We start from the raw sequence: 23,148 nt of genomic DNA, 5'->3' as shown, positions 1-23,148 counted from the left end.
CACTTTAGTAATATTGAGTCCGTGCCTTTTATTCACTGTGGCACAGATTTGCATACGGTTTTTTCTTCTTCCCCAGGTTACATTTGCATGCGTGGTGTGTTCTTTTTCTCCCGATAAATTTCAACAGGAATGCCGTTGAAACGCTTGTGGAGCGGCCGTTTCGAAACGCGCCGGCGCGTTTGCGTTTCATGTGTAGACCATACATTCTTCCATGACAATTGTTTGTATTAGTGTGAGCTATCACCTCCTAAAGTTTTACCCCATCCTTTCTGAATCACCCTGTATTCAGTATATGCTAGAAAAAATGAGTTTGATTTTTGATTAAGCTCATGTGGACCCACCCCCTAAATATTTCTCAAGGAGTCCGTGGGCACCTGGTTGAAAACAAAACCCCTGAAATGGATATAATTTCAAGAATTACTTGTCATATTTGTATTATACATATATTCCGAAAGTTAACTAGAAAGTATAGGAATAATTTGAAAGAATTAGCGTGTATCGAATGAATTACATTGCCATGAAAACTTCATGGACCAGTTTATTTAGTATTGTCCAGTTTAATTTTGATACATATCGTTACGAACTATCGACGATAAATGGTGCGATTTCTTCTGATGGCTCTCAAAATGTCGAAATCAGTTGATACCGGTTTCGGTCTAGCGCATAGGCATGCGATTGGCGGAGAATTGGCGGGAACATTCTAGAAAGCCCCGCCTCTCCAGACAGTGGTCCAACCCCTCCGTACAGTAGCGCCGCCGACTAGGAAACTGTAAGATAGAATTTTGTGGAATGTTCCATTTCCCGAAGTTTCTGTCGGGGTTATAAATAGTGCGGCGCTCACAAGATGGCAGGCTAGACAGGCACAAGGAGATTCAGTCAGTGGTTACGAGAAAGTTGTTAGCTCTCTGATTAGCTTGTAAATACGTGTAAATTGCTGTTCTGTGAATAAATCTGTGTTTGTCCGTCGAACCGTTTCTTGTTTTTGCAATCTCCGAAGTCTTGTGGAAAATTATCCGGAACAATATTTTTTTTTAATTTAACGGATTACTTTAATCGCATAATTTGCATGAGTATAACAGTTCACATTAGCTATTTTGGAAGCACATCAGCAATAACGAGATGAGAAATCAACCAGTTGCTATGATAGCTTCATCTATTGGTATTTTTATTCAATTTTAAATTATAGAATTATTACATAAATGTCACAAAAAACTAAGTATTAAAACTAGGTTAGGTATTATTTATTTTCTTTAATTTTTTTTTAAATATTTCCAAAAATATGCTCCAAATAGTTTTATACATTAATTTATAAATCAAAAAAATACTTATAGAAATCATTTTAATAACTTTGTTTTTTAAATAAATATTGTTCCGGATAATTTTCCACAATACTTCGGGATTGAAAAACAAGAAGCGGTTCGACGGACAAACACAGATTTATTTACAGAACAGCAATTTACACGTATTTACAACCTAATCAGAGAGCTGACAACTTTCTCGGCAAAGTGTAAACACGACTGACTGAATCTCCTTGTGCCTGTCTAGCCTTTTCTGAGCCTGCCATCTTGTGAGCGCCACGGTATTTATAACCTGAATAGAAACTTCGAGAAAAAGAACATTCCACAACATTCTATTTCATAGTTTCCTAGTTGGCGGCGCTACCGTATGGTGGGGCGGGACTTTCTAGATTTTTCTCTACACGCCCCGCCAGTTCTCCGCCAATCGCATGTCGCTGCGCTTAGACCGAAACAGGTATCGACTGATTTCGACATTTTGAGAGCCATCGAACGAATCGCGCCATCTATCGTCGAAAGTTCGTAGCAATATATCGTTAAACTTCGTAGCGTACGTTCGTGTAAAGTCAAGGGCTTGACACTCTAACGTTGCCCGAAATTTAAATAGTGATTTTTAAATATCCTCACACAGGGCACCGAGATTGCTTCTAGTCCTTCACGATGCGGGTCGAGGGTCTATGGGAGTCCTTTTTGCAGGATGATATTCAGTTTCTGATTGGAAAAATAATGCGTTGATTGATTTTCACAAGCTCACGAAACGTCCCCTGAAATATTTCCTAGGAGGCCGTGGGAATGTGGTTAAAAACCTAATATCATCTCAATGATTCCTTCTCATATGAGTGATGTTTCGAAGGCTAAAACTAGAATATGGACGTAATTGATTTAGGACCGTATTCACCGACATAGTCACAATTTTTGGATAAGAGATCAACATAGATTGGTTAAAAACCTGAATTTTACCAATCCGTGTCGATCTCTTATCAAAAAATTGTGACTAATTTAAACCATGTTGGTGAGTACGGCCCTTAAAAACTTATTGTACAGAATAAGTTACATTGCCATATGGCATGTTCATAGGCTTTCATGGCCAGTTTTTATGCCGGCAGTTGGACCTCCTGGGCTAGGAATCGGCCAAAATTCAATTCTGGTGTGGTCCATTGCCATAAAAACTCCATGATCAAGCATTAATTGTTCAGTTTAACTTTCGATAGACTTCTTTTATTCAATGGATCATTCTTTTATTATTTCTCTGCAAAATTCATGTTTAAAGTGTAAATGCTTACATTAGCTATTTTGAAAGCACATCAGCAATAACGAGATAAGAAATCAAGCTGTTGGTATTAGCCCCATCTATTGCAATATATTTTATTTAATTTTAAATTATAGAATCCTTACGTGAATATTTGAAGAATCAGTTTTGTTCAATATTTTTAAATATTAAAAGAAAATGTGTTGAATAATTCAATATTAATTTATGAATTCAAAAATAATTACAGAAATTATTATTTTACAATTTTTTTCCTTTAGATAGTTAGAAAGTATTGTAAATTAGTTCCATTAAGTTTATAGGCTTAACAATCCAATGTTGAGTCCATATTAAATGATCACGTACATCATAATTTAAATAGAGATTGTAATATCCTTAGTTCGAGTCATCCATGATACAGTTCCAGGGCCCTTGGAGCCCTTCCAAAATGGTATTCAGTTTGTAATTGGAAAAAGTGATGCGTTGAGTGATTTTTTACAAAAGCTCACGAGATGCCTCCTGAAACATTTGCTAGGAGTCCGTGGGAAGATGGTTAAAAACCTTAGATGGATAATCATTGCAATTATTCCTTATCGTATGAGTAATGTTTCGAAGGTTAACACAAGAACGTGGAAATAATTGATTTAGAAATTTATTGTCAGAATAAGTTCCATTTTCATAAAAACTCCATGGTCGCGAACAGGAAATGTTCAGTTTAATTTTGACAGATTTTTTTTTAATTTAATGGACTATTGTACTATTATTTCATTGCTTAATTCGTGTGAGTTTAAAGTATAAGAGAGCTCGCAGTAGCTATTTTGGAAGCACATCGACAATAACGAGATGAGAAATCAATCAGTTGATGATATCCCCATCTATTGCTATATTTTTACTTAATTTTAAATTTATAGAATCATTAGAATCACAAGAGAATATATAAGAATTATTACGTAAGTATTCGAAAAATAATTTTTGTTCAAATTTGTTAAATATTTAAAGAGGAATGTGCTGAATAGTTTTTAATTTAATATGTTTCATATTAAATTATAAATTGAAATTACCTATAGAAATTAATTTTACAAGTTTTTTTATTGACATATTTTTATAGTATAATAAATCAAAAATTAAGGGCTTAAACACTCCAATGTTATGAGTCCGTGTTCAGTGAGAACGTAAATACCTGCAGTACCGCGCATGATTGAATTATACTTAGAGCACACAAAGATTGCTTCGAGTTCTCCACGATACAGATCGAGGGTCCTTGAGCCTTTTTCGGAAGGATATTCAGTTTGTAATTGGAAGAATAATGCATTGGGAGATTTTTATAAGCTCGCGGGACGCTTCCTGGAACATTTTCAAAGAGTCCGTGGGAAGGTGGTGATGAATATCATTCCAATGGTTCCTTATCATATGGGTATTCGTTCAAAGTTTAAACCTATATAAAATATGGGAATAATTAATTTAGAAACAGTGTATACGAAATAAGTCCCCTTCTGGTCAAAGACACCAGACCCGCCTGATCCCACCTTAATTACGGCCCTGCCTATTTTTGATGAGAAACCGAGCCGACCTCCTCGTTGAAAAGTCTCGCCACAGAGAGCAACAGGCCCCTACAACGACACAGTTATTCAATCATTACCCTTCACGCGTAGTTCAAGATATCGACGGCTGATGGCAGCATTACGCAGAAACAGACTTCACGGCAGGTTCACGACACACACATGCACAGCTTTCAGGGTGGCCTAGGTCTTCTTCGACCACCTGCTAAAATGTTTTCATTGAGACAGAGCGGCGGGCCACGATGCGGTTAGGAGAAGGAGGAGACCCTATTTATGACGCACCCAAATCACGTGTTTTTGATCGACGAAGCTTTTATTTTCGCCCTTTCAACTCGGATTTGGCGCTCCTCCTAGAGCAGCATGGGTCGTAAGGCCAAAGAGCCACCCCTGCTTTTAACTGTATAACTTGGGTGAAATTAAAATACAAGCGCTCATTAGTGGTTTTAGAAACACATCAGCAATATATAACGAAATGATAAATCAATCGAATACTTATAGCGTCATCTATTGCTGTTTTTCATTTGATTTCAAATTATAGAATTATTGGAAAAAACATTTTTTCGGTCAGATTTTTTTGACTTCTTAAACTGAAATATTCGATAAATTTTGCAATACTCATAACATTAATTACATATACATAAATATTAAATTCTGAATTGAAAATGATTACAGAAATTACTTAATGTGATTTACCCTTCATATTTTTTATATACATAAATACGTAATTATAGTCTAGAAATAATACTAGCGTGTTGTATATCAACGGCTGAACACTAATGATTTGTGCTTAAATGTGCTAAGCGACTTCAACTGGACTGAGCAAGTTAATAAAAACGTAAATACGTATCTCATAATTTAAATAGTAATTTTGCATTAAAGATCATTGATTAAGTATAGAGAAAATACCTTTGCACAAAGTATACAAAAATGAAACCCAATGATCTTATCACTTAAAATACCAAAAAATTTAAACGCCAAACAGCCGTCTCAAGGCTAATCTCAGTGTAAAATGGTCTGATATAGCGTAGACCGCTCGTTGGAATAAAACCCACTATAATCATAATGGTATAAATTATAATCATTATCTCTGCCATCGCTCGTCGGCGTTCTTTACGACGACATGCATTTGTTCCAGTGAGCGGTTTGCGCTATATCAGACCATTTTTCCACTGAAGAAGGGGCTGTATTTAGCCTTGAAACGGCTCTGTTTGATGTTTCAATTTCTTGTATTTTGAGTGATAAATCGATGGATTTCATTTTCCTACATGGGGTAGGTGTTTCCCTCACACTTAGATATCCAAGGGGTTCCGTGAGATAGGATGGGAAAAAATATAGCTATTAAGAATGATGTGCCTATCTGCTATATTATTTATTCTAAGAAGAGATCTGCAACTTTCATCTCTACTTGTACGAGGGGCCGCAGCATTTACCTTTTTTGTACAACGGATCCATGGGAAAAGAATGTGAGGACCCCTTTTTCGGTCGGTAAAAGGTATATTTCTATAACGCATATGGGATGGACTTCATATATAAAGTCCAATGATTCCTATGCAAAAAGCAATCAACATCTCCGAGATGAGGCAGGGCAGCCCTAACCAGTCATTTTATTATTAGTGGGGACAGGTGCATCTCAACAATTTCGATGCACCAAAAATTTTTAGGACAACACCCCCCCCCCCCCCCGCCCCGCTATAGACGCCGGAATTCTGAGAAATACCCACACAACAAATTTTAAACATGCTATTGAATGTAACTTAACACGAAAATTCATAAAAGTTTCAGCACTGAAGGTAATTTTTAACTGATTAGAGGAACAATTCCCGAATCTAATGAAAAAATTTAGAAATTGATGAATTAGAAATAATTGAAAGAAATTTTCCAGCACCAATAAAAATTCAGAATTAATAAAATAATTAATTTCTGAGTTGAGGAAAATAATGATTCCAGAGTTGAGATGGAAATTTAGAGCTTATGAGAAATATAATAACTTCAGAGTTGATGAGAAAAATAATTTCAGAATTAATGAAAGAAATAATTTCAGAATTTAAGAAAGAAATAATTTCACAATTAATGAAAGAAATAATTTTACAATTAATGAAAGAAATAATTTCAGAATTAATGAAAGAAATAATTTTACAATTAATGAAAGAAATAATTTCAGAATTAATGAAAGAAATAATTTCAGAATTAATGAAAGAAATAATTTCAGAATTAATGAAAGAAATAATTTCAGAATTAATGAAAGAAATAATTTCAGAATTTAAGAAAGAAATAATTTCAGAATTAATGAAAGAAATAATTTCAGAATTAATGAAAGAAATAATTTCAGAATTTAAGAAAGAAATAATTTCAGAATTTAAGAAAGAAATAATTTCAGAATTTAAGAAAGAAATAATTTCAGAATTAATGAAAGAAATAATTTCAGAATTAATGAAAGAAATAATTTCAGAATTTAAGAAAGAAATAATTTCACAATTAATGAAAGAAATAATTTCAGAATTAATGAAAGAAATAATTTCAGAATTAATGAAAGAAATGACTTCACAATTAATGAAAGAAATAATTTCAGAATTTAAGAAAGAACTATTTCCAAAAAAATTAAGGAAACATTTCCAAAATTAACGAAATTAATAATTACAAAATTATTGAATTTATTAATTCCAGAATCGATGAAAGAAATTATTCCAGAATTAATGAAAGAAATAATTCGAGAACTGACGACTGTAACAGGCAAACTGTTGACAATGACGTTCAGTAGTATTTTTATTAACCTTCATGCGAATTGTCAATTTCGCATGTTAACGTAGAGCTGTTCTGCATTAACGTAGAATAATGGAATTTTTTCCATGTTCGCCGCAACGTATACACCTCACCGACCGTCACACGATAGAAATTATTCCAGAATTGGCGGAATTCCTTTTTTATATTTATTTTCATATTATATCTTCGTTCCCATTGTAATTTTAATTAATCATAAATATTTAGGGGATTTATTACCATATTATTAATTAATAGGGATTACAAGAATTTTGCTTTATTATTGTTACGATAATACCCTTCTATTATTACCCCTGGAATCAAAGATGTGAATCCAACACAAATAGTACTTCAATTGTGCCTACGATCCTTTTGTTAGAACAGATTACCTTCCTCAGCACTTTTCTACAAAATGGTAGTGGAGTCACTTTAATAACATATTTTGTGTGCCCGAAAGTGTTCTTTCGGATTTCCTATGTCATTCATTTTCTATGAAAAAGTTATGTTTGTGCAAATTTTTCAGAAAAATTCGTGTAATATTCGTAACACGATTGCAAAAAGTTCCAAGAGTGAAATGTTTTATTTTCCCATAACATTCAGCTAGTAATATATATAATGCAGGTTATTTTAAAATCATCTAAAATTATCTAAAAGTTATCTAAAATTTGAATGATTTTATGGTATGCGGATTAACTACACTGAAATCTGTTGATGCTACTATGGGCTTTTTGAAATTACATTACACATATCTTGTTAATAGACAAATTTGTCTATTAAATCACTGTTAATAGACAAATAGATGCGACAGACCTTAGGTTTTGGTTCATAGCCTCAACAATATACAGCAGAATATAGTCGCTGTGGTGGTCGAGTGGTTATAGGACGGACTCGCGATGCGAGGATCCGGGTTCGAACCCCACAGTGGTGGTCAGCTGAAGTTGGTTTTCTGTGGTTCCCAACTTCAAGGCGCAAATGCGAGCCGATCTCCCCGTTAAAAAGTCTCGCCACAGAGAGCAACAGTCCTACAACGATAAATCATTCAATCATAACACTTCACTCATAGTTAGAAAAACTGGTGGCAGATGGCAGCACTACACATAACAAGCATTACAGAGAAACAAAAAACTTCACGTCAGGTTTCACTACACGCACATTCTCGCATGTACCGATTCGTTGGGGTTCCGCGGGCGGGGTGCATGTGTGGTGTAGCAGTAGTAGGTAGGGCCTCCAAAAAATGGCTCGGGGATCCATGATGTTCTTAAGTCAGCCACCTCGTTGGGCAATTTGCCTGTTGTGGCGTTGTATTTGTATTAAAATTTTGCAATGGTACAATCAATAGATTTTTGGAAATCGTGTTTCAAACTCAAGTAATATGTCAAAAATAGCATTTTTCGTAAAACGCGTATGAAATTTCCATTCACGGATTACTTGTATGTAAAAACTTAACACTAAAGCAGGCCTAAATTTGATTTTAAGCGTCATATGAACAAAACAAGACCTGTTTTGGAATTAACTTACAAAAAATGCGGCTATTAAAAAAAAACGATATTTTTTTCCAAAATGACATTTTAAACGTACAGTTCATCTCAAAAGTTTACACTACGGATTTTTAACTGCGCCATGGATACCGTTTTAAATTTAGATTTCATTTTTTTTTTTTTTTTTTTGCTTATGATCAGAATGCAAAAACCTACTTTAAATTTCGGTCTTTTTCGAGGAAAATAAGTACTGATTTTTAAACTCAAAATTTGGAAAAACTGTCAGTCTCAAAAGTTTAGATAAAGTTCCTATTTGTACGCAAATTTTCGAAGATGGCGTCTATATGGCGTATCAGAGACGTGATAGTATAAAAGTGGAAAGCTGTGGGATTGGTTTTTATTTGAAAAAAACATTGCCAAAGTCATTTGTACGATGAAATCATTCAAGTACTTCATTTGAAAGCAAAAAGAAAGGCTGTAAAAGGCATTGCTATTGCTTTGAGGAGGTCCGAAATGAAGTGTCTGACGTGTGTTGGCCCAACATGTGTCCCAAAAACCAAAACCTGGTTGTGGTAGGCAACGCAGCAGAATTTTACGTAAAAACAAACCCGTTGAAAGAGTTGCTGCAACGCAAAAAATGATCTTGCCTGAAACTGAAAATTAACCTGAAATTATGGAAGATCCTGGAGTGAAACTTTCAACAGATATAGTTCATAGATAGATCAGAGAAGCTCGTGTTTGATTCATAAAAGAGTGGGATAGAAAATCGCCTGCCACCAAAGAGAGGTAGAGGAGAGGGGACTGAAACGGGCACGAAATCATGTTTTATGGAGACAAATACATAGCTTGGTATCATATTTAGTGGTGCAAAAAAATGGAACTCGCATGTTCCATAACGATGTTTTCAGCAGACAGTAAGGTGGACACTCGGTGATGATACGGACAGCATTTGCTTATTATGTACAGGCTTCCTTTACTTTTGAAATTGGTCGTCAAAACTCTGATGCTTAAAGGGGATCCTCGAGAACAATTCGCTACTGATTGGAGAAGATTCAAGGACGACCAAACTTGGCATTTCAACAGTATAACGTGTCTATTCAAAGATCCGCTGCCACAAAAAAAGCTCTTTAATCGGGAAAATGTATCGGTTTCAGACTGACAATCGACGAGCCCTGACATGAATCGTATTAGGAATGTATGGGGTATACTTTTGCAAATGAAGTACAGTATTTGACTGTGGATGGCAAGAAGAGCTCTATCGGGGAAGCATAGTACAGTTTTGATGTGGAAACTCTACAGAGTTTAATTGGATTTATGGAGGATGGTTTGAGGTTGTTAGAAAGAAATTAAAAGTCCATATTAGCTATTAAAAGCCTGCAGTTTTTGTAAATCTGAATTTTCTCTAAGCATTTGAGACAGCAATTTTTTTGTATTTTCGATACTATAAATATTACGTAGAAATGTTTCAGGTATTATCCACTACATGGCACTAATTTTACACGCGGTGTTTTTCTTGTTATTTTGAGAAAAGTGCATTATCTGAACTTTTGAGACGAGCTGCAGTCGAATACCTTGAAACGAATATTATTCCGATAAAGTGAATAACAAACTCTAATAGAGTTTGTTCTAATAATCTTATACGTATACGTGTGTATGTTTTATGTACTCAAAGGATTCTCGTGTAAAAGTAATTCTGTTTGATTGTATACAGGCGACGTACTTCTGGTTGGATGACATGTATTTGAAATGCCGGCTCCCTCTTCCTGTGAACTCAAACCCTTTCTTCCTGTTACCGAAGCAGCAGTTCCACAACTATTTAGATCAGTTGAGGTGAGCTCGAAATACAATCTTTTTAAAGCTCTATATTTACAATTTACAGTTTCTTACAATTAATTTACCTGGCTGTTTTCAATCAACAGTAATTATTTGCATGTGGATGTTTTCCTCTTACCTTACCTGTACATACAGTCTAATCATAATCACCAATTCAAAGTATCTACCATGATGTGGAAAAAATAATTCGAAAAATAGCTACCCGGCAATCATCCAGAAGTTAGTGGAACCGCCTCTGGAGGGGAGGGGAGGGGGGGGGGAGTATGGAAGAGAACGGACGTGGCGGGAGCGAGGCGGTAAAAGCTACAGAAGTGACATGTAAATCATGTTACTTCTGCAGCTCAAGTTTGGTATACATCTACACAAGCAGAGATAATACTACTACACCGCCACTTGCACCATGTAAACATTCTCTTGAAGAATTTCTGATTAATTGAGCCATGCCGGAATGTGTTGTGTACCTAAAATGATGTTTCTGTTTCCTAGAAATGCACGTTATTATGTGTTCAAGAAGTGCTTCTGTCTGTCCAACAACAAGACATGCTCTTTTGCCCTGAGCATGTTGTGCTGATTGGTTTCAGTGGAGAACAAGCGTGGGTCCGGAAGGAGGGATGGCAATAGAGGCTATCGCCCATCTCAAGAGCAGAATAATAGTAGGGGAGAAATTGTCTGTGCCAAGAAATTGGCGAGAACAGCAGATTTAGTATGCTCATGAATCTTTGGAGACAATGCTCGTGAATCTTTGGAGACAATGCTCGTGAATCTTTGGAGACAATGCTCGTGAATTACGATACGATTTGCTTAGAGATTTTTATAGTGACGATTCGACCTTGATTTAGTTCTGCGCAGTAGAGAGATGCTCATCTACCAGCGTGAAGACAGCCGTCAGGACCGTGGGTTCGATCCTAGAGGAAGGATATAAATAACAAGTTGTTTTGTTCTTAACCTCCAGAACCTGGGGGAATTAACGATAGCTTCATTTCGGACCCAAACTTTCTGGGTGTCCTCTCTTCATTTTTCAAGTTCGCACCCCACGTGACAAGTTGAATAACAGGAGCATGTAGTCTTCATAACTTGGCGCTCTAACTCGTTTTCTTGGCGACAATATTTTTGTAATGCAAGATAGGTGGAGAAAATTTGGATTCCTTATTCGTGGCTTTATTTAATATTCGATATAAAGGATATTCATGCTCTATTTCAGCTTGATAAATTTCTAATTCACTCCTTTATTAATTGGTTGAATGGACAAAAGATGAAAATACAAGATTTTATAATATTGTTACGAAATTTATGTAAATAGTAATTTTTTGTCATGTATTATGTCATTCTTCGCCTGTAAATAACCATTAATGCAACACTCTGCAAATCTCACCAAACTGACAATGAACTTGGCAATTCTGGCGAATTGTCGATACCATAGCACCAAAAGAAGTGTGAGAATCACGCAAGATTCGACGAGATTATTCTAGAAAGTTTAGTTACCTTGTATAGTGGCGCCGCTTCCGCAGAACTGAGTACAATTTGCAGAATTTTAGTCAGAAGACAAGGTCTTCTTTGTAGATCGCTCTCTATTTATATAGGTCGAGTTCCAAATCACTGCTTGTGAATACGTGTACATAGCTGTTCTGTACAATAAATTTGCGTTGACCGTTAAATTTCTTTTTACTTTGCCATTTCAGGTGCTTGTAAGAGACATTATCTGGAGCAAAATATGATTTTATTTTTGTAAATGCCTCTTAGCTCTCAATAGAACTTTTTATATAAAAAATGTGTGCTCTCATCATAATCTGTTTATGAGAACCGAAGCTCAGTTCATTGATTCCACCAAGAGTTAAAAATATTCTCTAATCAGAGTCTGATACTTTTTTAATTTAATAAGTAAATTTTTGTGGAAAGAGGTCGTATGTTTTTGTTTTGTGGATTAGTAAATACAAATACAAGGCCACAACAGGCAAAATGCCCAATCAGGTGGCTGAGAAAAAGATGCCCATAGCAAATATGGATGTCGTATATTTGTATAGTACAGCAACCTAATTAAAAATGCAATTATAAAAACTAAATATTATATATGCATTATAAAATTTTACACAATGCCCATAAAAAATATTTGTGGTTGTCTTATTCTAAGTATGGATAGCTTCTGTATCTAGCCCATGTTTATCTTAAAAATGTTGTAGCTTTGCTGTGGGTGGGTTTGAACCCAGGCCCCATGAACACTACCCATTTCTAATTTCATGACTTACCAACCAGCCATGACATGACTAGTAGCAGTAAATGCAAATTGTACAGTATAAATAAAAACAATGTTTATACGATGACTTTCTTCAACTAAACTTAACCTACATCAAACAAATTTAAAAATGTCTGGATTTAAATTAATAAATCATACTGAAATCATAACTGGTTCATACGTAGCTGAAATGAAACTACTACAAAGATCTTTACAAAGTAGTGTTCTTACATCAGAGCTTGTGTTTATACGCTTATGGACAGAAATAAATGCACTGAGTATCAACATCTTGACCACATTCAAAATACTCTGCTCGAGATTCAGATGTAGACACCATGATAAATCCCCTGAGAATGACACAGAAAGAAAAGTATATGATTAGTATACACATAACCAACAAAGCAACAGACAGATTCAACTAAATTAAAATTTATGAAAAATCATGTGCTTACACAATATGTGCAAGATCATTGTTATCATTAACACTTTTTACGCAAATTTTAAATAATTTAAAAATTATTTGAAATAAATTGGTTTGAAGTCATAAAAATTCACAGCACACGCATAATTCGTACAAAATTTAATTGAATGTTTACAAAACTGTTTCTCATGAAATTTGTTTTTGGAAGTGCACGTGTTGGACATTTATCATTCTGAAAACGAAACGTGAAAAAAAAAAAAAATCGCCAAATTGTACGCCAAAATTATATTCAGTCAAAGAATTCTGAATAATCAATTTTGAAAATATTTTAATCGCAATTATATTCCTTTGAAATCAAGCACAATGATGATGAACATTCTAATTTACACGAATGATGCATTTCTAGCCATTAAAAGGCAAAATGTGAACTCTTTTAGAAACAAAATATCGAGCGAAGAGTGTAATAGTGAAACATTATTTAATTGACTAAAAATTATGTATGTATTCGAGAAAAAAGGAATGTTTCATATACAAATACAAATACAACGCCACAACAGACAAAATGTCCAACGAGGTGGCTGATAAAAGCAATATGCAAGGTATTGTTGCCACCTTTGATAGTAGATCTTCAATCATTTTCAACAACAAATTGATATTTTGTCATTTCAAAAGATTTTTTTTAAGCATTCAAGCAATCCACCCAAGTAGTGTCCATTGGAATAACAACGAATTTCTTCTTTATACTCGTATAAGTTCCAATTCGTCACGTGGTTAGGTGCAGGAAACACAAACACTGGCGCATTTATCGTTTTTGTCGCCCTACCCGCCATTCAAGTCTAATTTTCTTCACTATCCCTACTCCTGCAAGTATTACCCTGTCTCTAAGTAGCTGTTTTGGTCATTCATACGCTTGGACACTGTTTTGGTCATTCATATGCTTGCACACTGTTTCGATCATTCATATGCTTGCACACTGTTTTGGTCATACATGCTTATACACTGTTTAGTCAACTACAGTACACTTGCACACACTCGCTTGGTCGCTCAATGACATAGTTCGTTGCTTTACACGTTATTATTTTAATTATTTACAAGTTTACACATGCTCTAGGTCATTCTTTTGGTCATTCACGTGCTTTCCCATTCCCTACCTCACGTTTTTGGTCATGCACATGCTTGCAGATGCTCTAGATCACATATTGACCTGGTCCCTCGCTCTGTTGGTCACTCTTTTTTCATTCACATGGTAGCTCAAGTTCCAAGTCACTCTTTTGCCTATTCGCGCTCTTGCAATAGCCACTGTTTTGGTCACCCACTTACCTAGTCTCTTACTGTAGCGGCAGCAGGGCCGTCCTAAGAGCATCAAGGGGCCCCTGGACAAAATGATTTTTTTGAGGCTTTACCTGGCTAGAAATGCTTGTCCATGACCAATTTACACGCTTACTCTCGAAAATTTTAACCGGATCTCATTTTTATGAGGGGTCCCCTCAGCTCTTGATGGGTCTTGACTGTGCCTGTGTAGCTTATAAACAAACCCTACATTCCTAGCTACATTATAGAAATTTGGCGCGCCGTTATTGGTCGAAATGGGGGATGAACTATTACGTCACTCAGTGAACTTTTTGCTGGCGACGCTTAACAGTAGATGTACTTATTTGTACTTGAGCCCGGCATCCGCAGTTGGAGCAGTGGTTAGTGTGCAAGACACGCGTACCAGAGGCTTCGTGTTCGAATCCCTCTCAAACCCATCCATGTTGCTATCATTTATTGATTCAATAAAAAATACATCATTTCTATGCATCGAAAAATGTTTTCATTTTTCGTTAATGAACTTCGAAATTCAGTTTACCCCAAAGCTCCGCCCCTCGTGACGTGTTTTATTATCTTTCTTGCTCGTAGTAACCAATCACCGGCGCTAATGCCTCTTGTGTTACTATGAATGTAGGGATTGTATTTACGCGCCCGGGTAGGCCCATGCGTTAAGGCAGCACTGCTTGGCAGACGCTGATTTATTCAGGGTAACAAAAATTTTGTCGCCATTCTCCCATTCTACTCATTTTCTCGGCCACCGATTCCTCGAATTTGCCGCCCTTTTGTGAACTTGCCACCCTGGATTTAGAACTAGCCCGCTAAGCACGCCTGTAAATACGCGACTGAACACAAAGCAACCCCGCATGCGCAACCTAGAAGTAGTCACGGAATATGACAAATCAAACAAGTTTAACACTGCAATAATAATAAAATTGATTATTTTTCTGCAGTTCTATTTTTTTCATTTAAAGTTCCTATTACACCAGAACAAAAAAGCCGGAAATACGCGTCACTCTTAACCTAGTCACAAACACGTGATTCTACGATGACCACGTCGAAAACATCCTATTTTCGGGTTCCAGGACTTTTGTTTCAAAAAACATCCGATGACCACAAATAAATACTCTTCAAATAGATGTTGACAGGTCCTTTGACGTTAAGAAAAAACCTGCTGGATAACTCCTCTCTCTCTCTCTCCTAGGGAACGTGTTCTCACACTCAATACCGAGTGTCACACAATAGCGATTACGTGTGTTTTACTTTTTAGTGAATCCATTTACGGCTTTGTCATACAAGACGAGAATGGAGGAACAAAAACCTCAGCGAAATCGGATATAGGACAAGCTTTCCCTATTCAAAAGCATGGGAAGGATGCACAAAAGAAGCCTACCATCCACGACCTTCTAAAGAAAAGTACCAGGGCAAGAGAGAGAGAGAGATATATATGGGATTGTCCCGGAAAAAAAAAATGCGCTGAGTTTCCTATTTTTTTTTCCTATCCGGGATACGTGACCTGGAAGCTAGATGGCCAATTCCCGGACGGAGCGGTGACTTCTTCCCTTGACGCGCGTGGGTGGGTGTGTGTGTTATTCACATACAAGCATTCGAAAACTAAAAATTGGTACATTTATTTATACATTTTTTTCCTTAACGTCTTTTTGAAAGGAAGTCGGTACAAAATTTTTATATCGACTTTAATGGATTTAAATAGCGTTATAACTCGTATACTGTGTATAAAGCAATTGATGGGGGTACGTGTCGTTTCTCCTGGAAACAAGGCGTTACGGGGTAATATCGTGGGGATTTCTTTTCCCGGATTATTATCGTTGTTGTGTACGTTGAACAAAGAACAAAAAACGGGACTAGTTTTTGGGAATGAGTTTGGACACACGTCATGAAGCATAAATGCTCAACTTACGGCCCGAGGGACACATGTGCCCTCGGAGTCATCTGATGCGGCCCGTATCCTCAAACTTGATTCTGTGAAAATAAAACTAGTGGCAGGTTTTTTCAGATCGATTAAGTTGGCCGCGGTGCAGTTCCACATCAGTTCAGTGGCTCACGGCACATTCCCAAATCACTTGAGTGGCTTTTGTCCCACGGGGTGGGTAAAGTCCGTGTGTAGAAACTTTAAAAAGTCATAACCGAAATAAAAAACGGTTTGCAGGGTTGGCTGGAATAATTTCTTTCGTCAATCCAGGAATTTTCTTTCATTAATTCTGGAATAATCTTTTATTAATTCTTTAATTATAACTTTCATTAATTTAATTCCAAGATTATCTTTCGTTAATTCCGGAGTTATCTTTCGTTAATTCCGGAGTTATCTTTCATTAATGCTGCGATTATCGCTTTCACTTGTTTTTAAACTGAACTTATGTTTCGTTAATTCTGGAATTTTTTCTTTCTGGAAAATTACCTTCCATTAATTCTGGAATTATCTTACAGTAATACTGGAATTATCTTACAGTAATACTGGAATTATCTTACAGTAATACTGGAATTATCTTACAGTAATACTGGAATTATCTTACAGTAATACTGGAATTATCGCTTTCATTAATTTTTTTCATTAACAAATTTCATCAATATGTAAAAATTATCTTTCATTAATTCTAGAATTACTTCTTATTAGAATTAATGCTCGAATTATCTTTCGTTAATGCTGAAGTTATGGCTTGCAATAATTTTGGAATTATCTCTTTCCGTAAGTCGGAACTGAAGCTCGATGTGAGAGACATCGAGCTCATATTACTAGAGGGGGTATGACGTCAGTGGTCTCCGAATTGGCAGTGCTGAGAACGGTGTCGCCAACATCATTCGTCGGACGATCACGTGACTCGGTGAAAACACACACAATCCCTCGTTAGTTTCTTATGGTATCTACAGGAATTTAAAACAATAAAAGAAAGAAATAATTTCAGCATTGATAATAAAAAAGTGATAATTCCAAAATTAATGAAAGAGATAATCCCAAAATCAGTGGTATAGATAATTTCAACCGTGATGAGAGAGAGATAATAATAAAATTAATAAAATATTATTCCAGAATTAAAGAAAGAAATAATTTCAGTATTGATGGAAGGTAATTTCAGAATGATGACGGAGATAATTCCAAAATTAATGAAAGCGATAATTCCAGCATTAATGAAAACGGTAATTTAAGAATAAAGGTAAGAGATGATTCCAAACTTAAGGTAAGAGATAATTCCAAAATTAATGAAAACGGTAATTTAAAAATTAAGGTAAGAGATAATTCCAAAATTAATGAAAGCGGTAATTTCAGAATTAATGAAAGCGGTAGTTTCAGAATTAATGAAAGCGGTAATTTCAGAATTAATGAAAGCGGTAGTTTCAGAATTAATGAAAGCGGTAATTTCAGAATTAATGTGAGTGATAATTTCAAAATTAATGTGTGAAAGCGGTAATTTCAGAATTAAGGTAAGAGATAATTCTAAAATTAATGAAAGAAATAATTTCAGCATTGATGAAAGTTATAATTCCGAAATTAATGAAAGAGACAATTTCAGAATTAATGAGATATAATTTCAGAATTAATGAGATATAATTTCAGAATTAATGAGATATAATTTCAGAATTAATGAGATATAATTTCAGAATTAATGAGATATAATTCCAAAATTAATGAAAACGGTAATTTAAGAATTAAGGTAAGAGATAATTCCAAAATTAATGAAAGCGGTAATTTCAGAATTAATGAAAGCGGTAATTTCAGAATTAAGGTAAGAGATAATTCTAAAATTAATGAAAGAAATAATTTCATCATTGATGAAAGTTATAATTCCGAAATTAATGAAAGAGACAATTTCAGAATTAATGAGATATAATTTCAGAATTAATGAGATATAATTTCAGAATTAATGAGATATAATTTCAGAATTAATGAGATATAATTTCAGAATCAATGAAAGAAATAATTTCAGAATCAATGAAAGAAATAATTCCAGCATTAATGAAAGAAACAAATCTAGAATTGATGAAAGAAATTATTCCAGAATTGATGAAAGAAATTATTCCAGAATTGATGAAAGAAATTATTCCAGAATTGATGAAAGAAGTTATTCCAGAATTGATGAAAGAAATTATTCCAGAATTGATGAAAGAAATTATTCTAAAAGTAATGAAAGAAATTATTTCAGAAGTAATGAAAAAAATAATAATAGAAAAAGGAAATAGTTCCAGAATTAATGAAGAAAAATTCCAGAATTAATAAAGGAAAATTCCAGAATTAATGAAGGAAAATTCTCGCTTGCCGCGGAGACTTACGTCGAATTAACCTCAGATGATGCCTGCCACAGATGTGGGCGAAACGTCAGGAAGAAAATCTCCTAGACCATGGCCTAATAACCCGGAAACCGTTTGCAAGTCATTAAGATGTTTGCATCACCTAAGTGGCCCGCGGGGATTTAAAAAATAAACTGTGGTATAAAACCCTCCACCCCAAGTTTGAGAACCAATAGAGGGCATCACTCGACGAAAAGTTTCAGCACCCATATATTATGGTCCCATTTCTCTCGCGTATTGCAATTACCACAACGTGGTTATCTTTGAAAGAGTCAAAATATCGGTGACTATATCATCTACACAAAGGTTTTTGACAGCTGGCTGATACGAAGATACATTTTCGAAAGAGAGAAAGTTCAACTGCCCCTGCTGGGAATCGAACCCGCGTCGTTTCACTTTCCGGCGGAACGCCCTAGGCTACAGAAGCAACGAATATCTCAATCTTTCCTTCATTCGCCCGGGAAGTGAAAGGACGTGGGTTCAATTCCCCGCAGCAGGGGCAGTTGAATTTCCTCTCTTTCCAAAATATATCTTCGCAAATATATCTTCGCTGTTAAAACCTTTGTATGGATAGCGGAAAGTGACGTCATCCTCGTGTATTGTCTATCCATGCAAACTGAAGCAATGTACAAAGTTTCAAGCGTCCATGTCTTGGTCACCGACTGTGAAAATATCACCAATTCCACAACACGGGATGTGCGAAGTATATTTCTCACTTAAATCTGGTGCTCTTAGATTGATCATTTGATTACTACAGTTTGCGATTGAATCGGTTCTGTAATCTACGCCATGTCCAATTCCAGGTCATTTAGAACATTATTATCGCAATTCATGTAACGTGGCACAGTTTTAGATTGTAATTCATGCGACATGGAACATTTCCAGATCGCATAATGAGCCGTTACATATTTAGAGATCACTTAAGCTGCCAGCGGAACATTTCCAGGTCACTTTAGCTACTCGTGGCACACTTCCAAATCACTTTAACACTCCGTGGCATATTTCGAGATTATTTTAGCTGCCAGCGGCACTTTTCCAGGTCATTTAAGCTATCCCGGTACACATTTCCAGGTCATTTAAGCTATCCCGGTACACATTTCCAGGTCATTTAAGCTATCCCGGTACACATTTCCAGGTCATTTAAGCTATCCCGGTACACATTTCCAGGTCATTTAAGCTATCTCGGTACACATTTCCAGGTCATTTAAGCTATCTCGGTACACATTTCCAGGTTATTTAAGCTCTATCCCCGGTACACATTTCCAGGTCATTTAAACTATCTCCGGTACACATTTCTAGGTCATTTAAACTATCCCCGGTACACATTTCCAGGTCATTTAAACTATCCCCGGTACACATTTCTAGGTCATTTAAACTATCCCCGGTACACATTTCCAGGTCATTTAAACTATCCCCGGTACACATTTCCAGGTCATTTAAACTATCCCCGGTACACATTTCTAGGTCATTTAAGCTATCCCGGTACACATTTCCAGGTCATTTAAGCTATCCCGGTACACATTTCCAGGTCATTTAAGCTATCTCGGTACACATTTCCAGGTCATTTAAGCTATCTCGGTACACATTTCCAGGTTATTTAAGCTCTATCCCCGGTACACATTTCCAGGTCATTTAAACTATCTCCGGTACACATTTCTAGGTCATTTAAACTATCCCCGGTACACATTTCCAGGTCATTTAAACTATCCCCGGTACACATTTCTAGGTCATTTAAACTATCCCCGGTACACATTTCCAGGTCATTTAAACTATCCCCGGTACACATTTCCAGGTCATTTAAACTATCCCCGGTACACATTTCCAGGTCATTTAAACTATCCCCGGTACACATTTCCAGGTCATTTAAGCTATCCCGGTACACATTTCCAGGTCATTTAAGCTATCTCGGTACACATTTCCAGGTTATTTAAGCTCTATCCCCGGTACACATTTCCAGGTCATTTAAACTATCCCCGGTACACATTTCCAGGTCATTTAAACTATCTCCGGTACACATTTCTAGGTCATTTAAACTATCCCCGGTACACATTTCCAGGTCATTTAAACTATCCCCGGTACACATTTCTAGGTCATTTAAACTATCCCCGGTACACATTTCCAGGTCATTTAAACTATCCCCGGTACACATTTCTAGGTCATTTAAACTATCCCCGGTACACATTTCTAGGTCATTTTAACTATCCCCGGTACACATTTCCAGGTCATTTAAACTATCCCCGGTACACATTTCCAGGTCATAAGCTGTCCCGGCATACATTTGCAGATCATATTAGTGGCCTGCGACAATGTTTTAAAATCCATAAAGTGGCCCACGACAAGTATTTGAAACCAATAATTTGGCCCGCACTCGTCAAAACGTTGAGCATCCATGTATCATGGTCCAATTCCTCTCACGTATTGCAATCAGCACAACATGGACATATTTGTGAGAGAGTCAAAATATTGGCGAACATTCCATCCATTCATGCAGACTGAATGAAGTAAAGCGCAAAGTTTCAAACGTCCGTATTTTGGACACCGATCTCAGCAACATGGGATGCGGGAAGCATATCTCTCAACCAAATCTGCTGCTTCTGGATGAATCATTTGACTACTGCAGTTTGTGATCGAATCTGTTCTCGAGAAAATTACTGCATGGTAGGCTACATATATATATATATCCTGTTGGAATCAGATGGGAGGGTCAGGTCAGCTCGCGCAGTCCTGCTGATTGTCTCACTCACTCCCTCCCTCTCTTACCGGAGGGTGCAAAAGCAAAGCAATTTGCAAATCCTCTTCGTTCGCCGGGAACGGGAGAATCGAAAGGTATTACTGCTATCATTATAAAACCCTCCAGGGTGTCCACTTGTAATTACCGGAGAAGTGCCTTGTGGGGGTTGGAGAGGTACGTCCGTGATTTAACGATTTGGCCATCTGGGAATGATCGGTAAATATCTTTACCCCATCATCTAGTCCTTACTCATTTTTTTTTTCTTTTCGCAAAGCGGGACGAGTCTAAAAATGAAATATTCCACAACTTCGAGCCCGCGGCCCCCTTCGGATCTCCTCCTCTAATTTAAGATTATATAGTATCGTGCACAATAGACGTAGATAACAATGGCAACTCTTACCATTGCGTGCGTGGGGATGGATAAATATATATAGTGGGGCCAGAAAAGTTATATAGTCGACTCCCGTTATAAAGAACTCCAAGAGACCGGAGTTATAATGAAATTTCGTTATAAAGGAATTCCAGGTTTTTGCATTGCTCCTATATAAAATTATCTGGGGAATTAGAAAAATATTCGTTAAAACGAGACTTTCGCTATAACGGTATTCGTTAAAACGGGATTCGACTGTGTAGTTCTATTTCTTACGAAATTTCACCATCATACGCACATGAGATTATACTGAACATTGTTTCGGAAATCACTTGTTGGACCTGGTTGATGATGTTTTGATATTTAGTTATGTCGTGCATGTTGAAAACATGGATATAGACGTACGCGTTGATGAACGTGTGCGGAAACGTCGTCACCGGAAAATTTACCTCCCACGCAATTCATCAATTTGACAATTCACCTCTAAGGAAATTCACCGACAAACAATTCTTCTATAAAGTGACATAGTGACTGAGCTAGTGGTTAAATGAGCAAATGAGTGAGTGATTCATCAAGTGAGTCAGGGAAATTGTGGATGAGTAGGTCAGTGAGCAAGTTAATGAAGTGCGCAAGTGAATAAAGTGATCAAGTGAATAAAGTGATCAAGTGAATAAATAAGTGATCAAGTGAATAAAGTGAGCAAGTGAATAAATAAGTGAGAAGTGAATAAATAAGTGAGAAGTGAGTGTGTGATTGATCAAGTGAGTTAGGGAGTAAGCAGTTGAGCAAATGAGTGAGTGATTGAGTGAGGGACCAGTTAAGCAAATGATCGAACAAGTGAGCAAATGAGTGGATGAGCAGGTGAGAAAATTAGCGAATGAGTGAACTCATTCATACGAGCATACACACTCAATCCCTCACTCACCCACTCACTTAGTGACTCCCTCAATCGCTTACTCGTCATTCATACGGCTACTCACTCATTCACACACCTTTTCACTCGGTCACTCACTTGCTCAATAACGTGGTCACTCACACACTGGCGACGAAATGTTGTTAAATTTTCTGTAAATCATTGATGAAGCTATCAAAGGGTCATACAGGGTGTCACAAAATTGACGGGTCCATTTTGGAAACGAATGGGAAAAAGAACGGGAAGTGAGATTGTGTTTGTAAAACCCAGCTGGCCATGATCCGAGGCTTCTCAACCGAATGAGGGGCCGCGTTATAATGAGAGTTTGTAATTAGTATGATTTTGAAGAGCGTGTAAACTGATGACAGCCTTTTCAACTGGGCGGGAGCCCCAGAACATTACTTTACCCTTGGACCAATGATGCTGTTAGAATGTCGGTGGAGGGTCCTTAGGCGTAATTATAGTTGTGCCAGTTCCACGAAGTGTTATCGTTGTTTAACTACACTGCTCAAAACAATTAGGGGAGCACATGGTTTTAACAAAATTACGCAAAGATGTATACTGATAAGTGACATAAAATGAATCATCCATAATTTAAAGCCTAGCAGGAAACGGAAGAAGAAAACTTCATATGCAAATCAAAGTTCATGACGTCAAAAACCAGAAAAAGGAGATAAGGGCAGAAATCGGGATGTTGCAGAA

General features: G+C 36.4%; 1 protein-coding gene across 1 annotated transcript in view; it reads left to right on the top strand.

Annotated features, from left to right (window-relative positions):
- The window catches only part of VAChT (Vesicular acetylcholine transporter), a 320,408-nt gene that overhangs the window by 236,800 nt on the left and 60,460 nt on the right, over positions 1 to 23,148 (top strand). The window contains exon 4 of the mRNA XM_089237496.1: positions 10,047 to 10,165. Within this exon, the coding sequence (XP_089093622.1) occupies positions 10,047 to 10,165 (119 nt within the window). The remainder of the gene's footprint in view (positions 1 to 10,046; positions 10,166 to 23,148) is intronic.

This window comes from Pholcus phalangioides, unplaced genomic scaffold (assembly GCF_987345545.1).
Source record: "Pholcus phalangioides strain wild (caught in Gottingen) unplaced genomic scaffold, Ppha-v1.0 ptg000010l_1, whole genome shotgun sequence".
Lineage (NCBI taxonomy): Eukaryota > Metazoa > Arthropoda > Arachnida > Araneae > Pholcidae > Pholcus > Pholcus phalangioides.
Note: the sequence above shows the minus strand (reverse complement) of the source record. Positions and strands in the feature narration are given on the sequence as shown.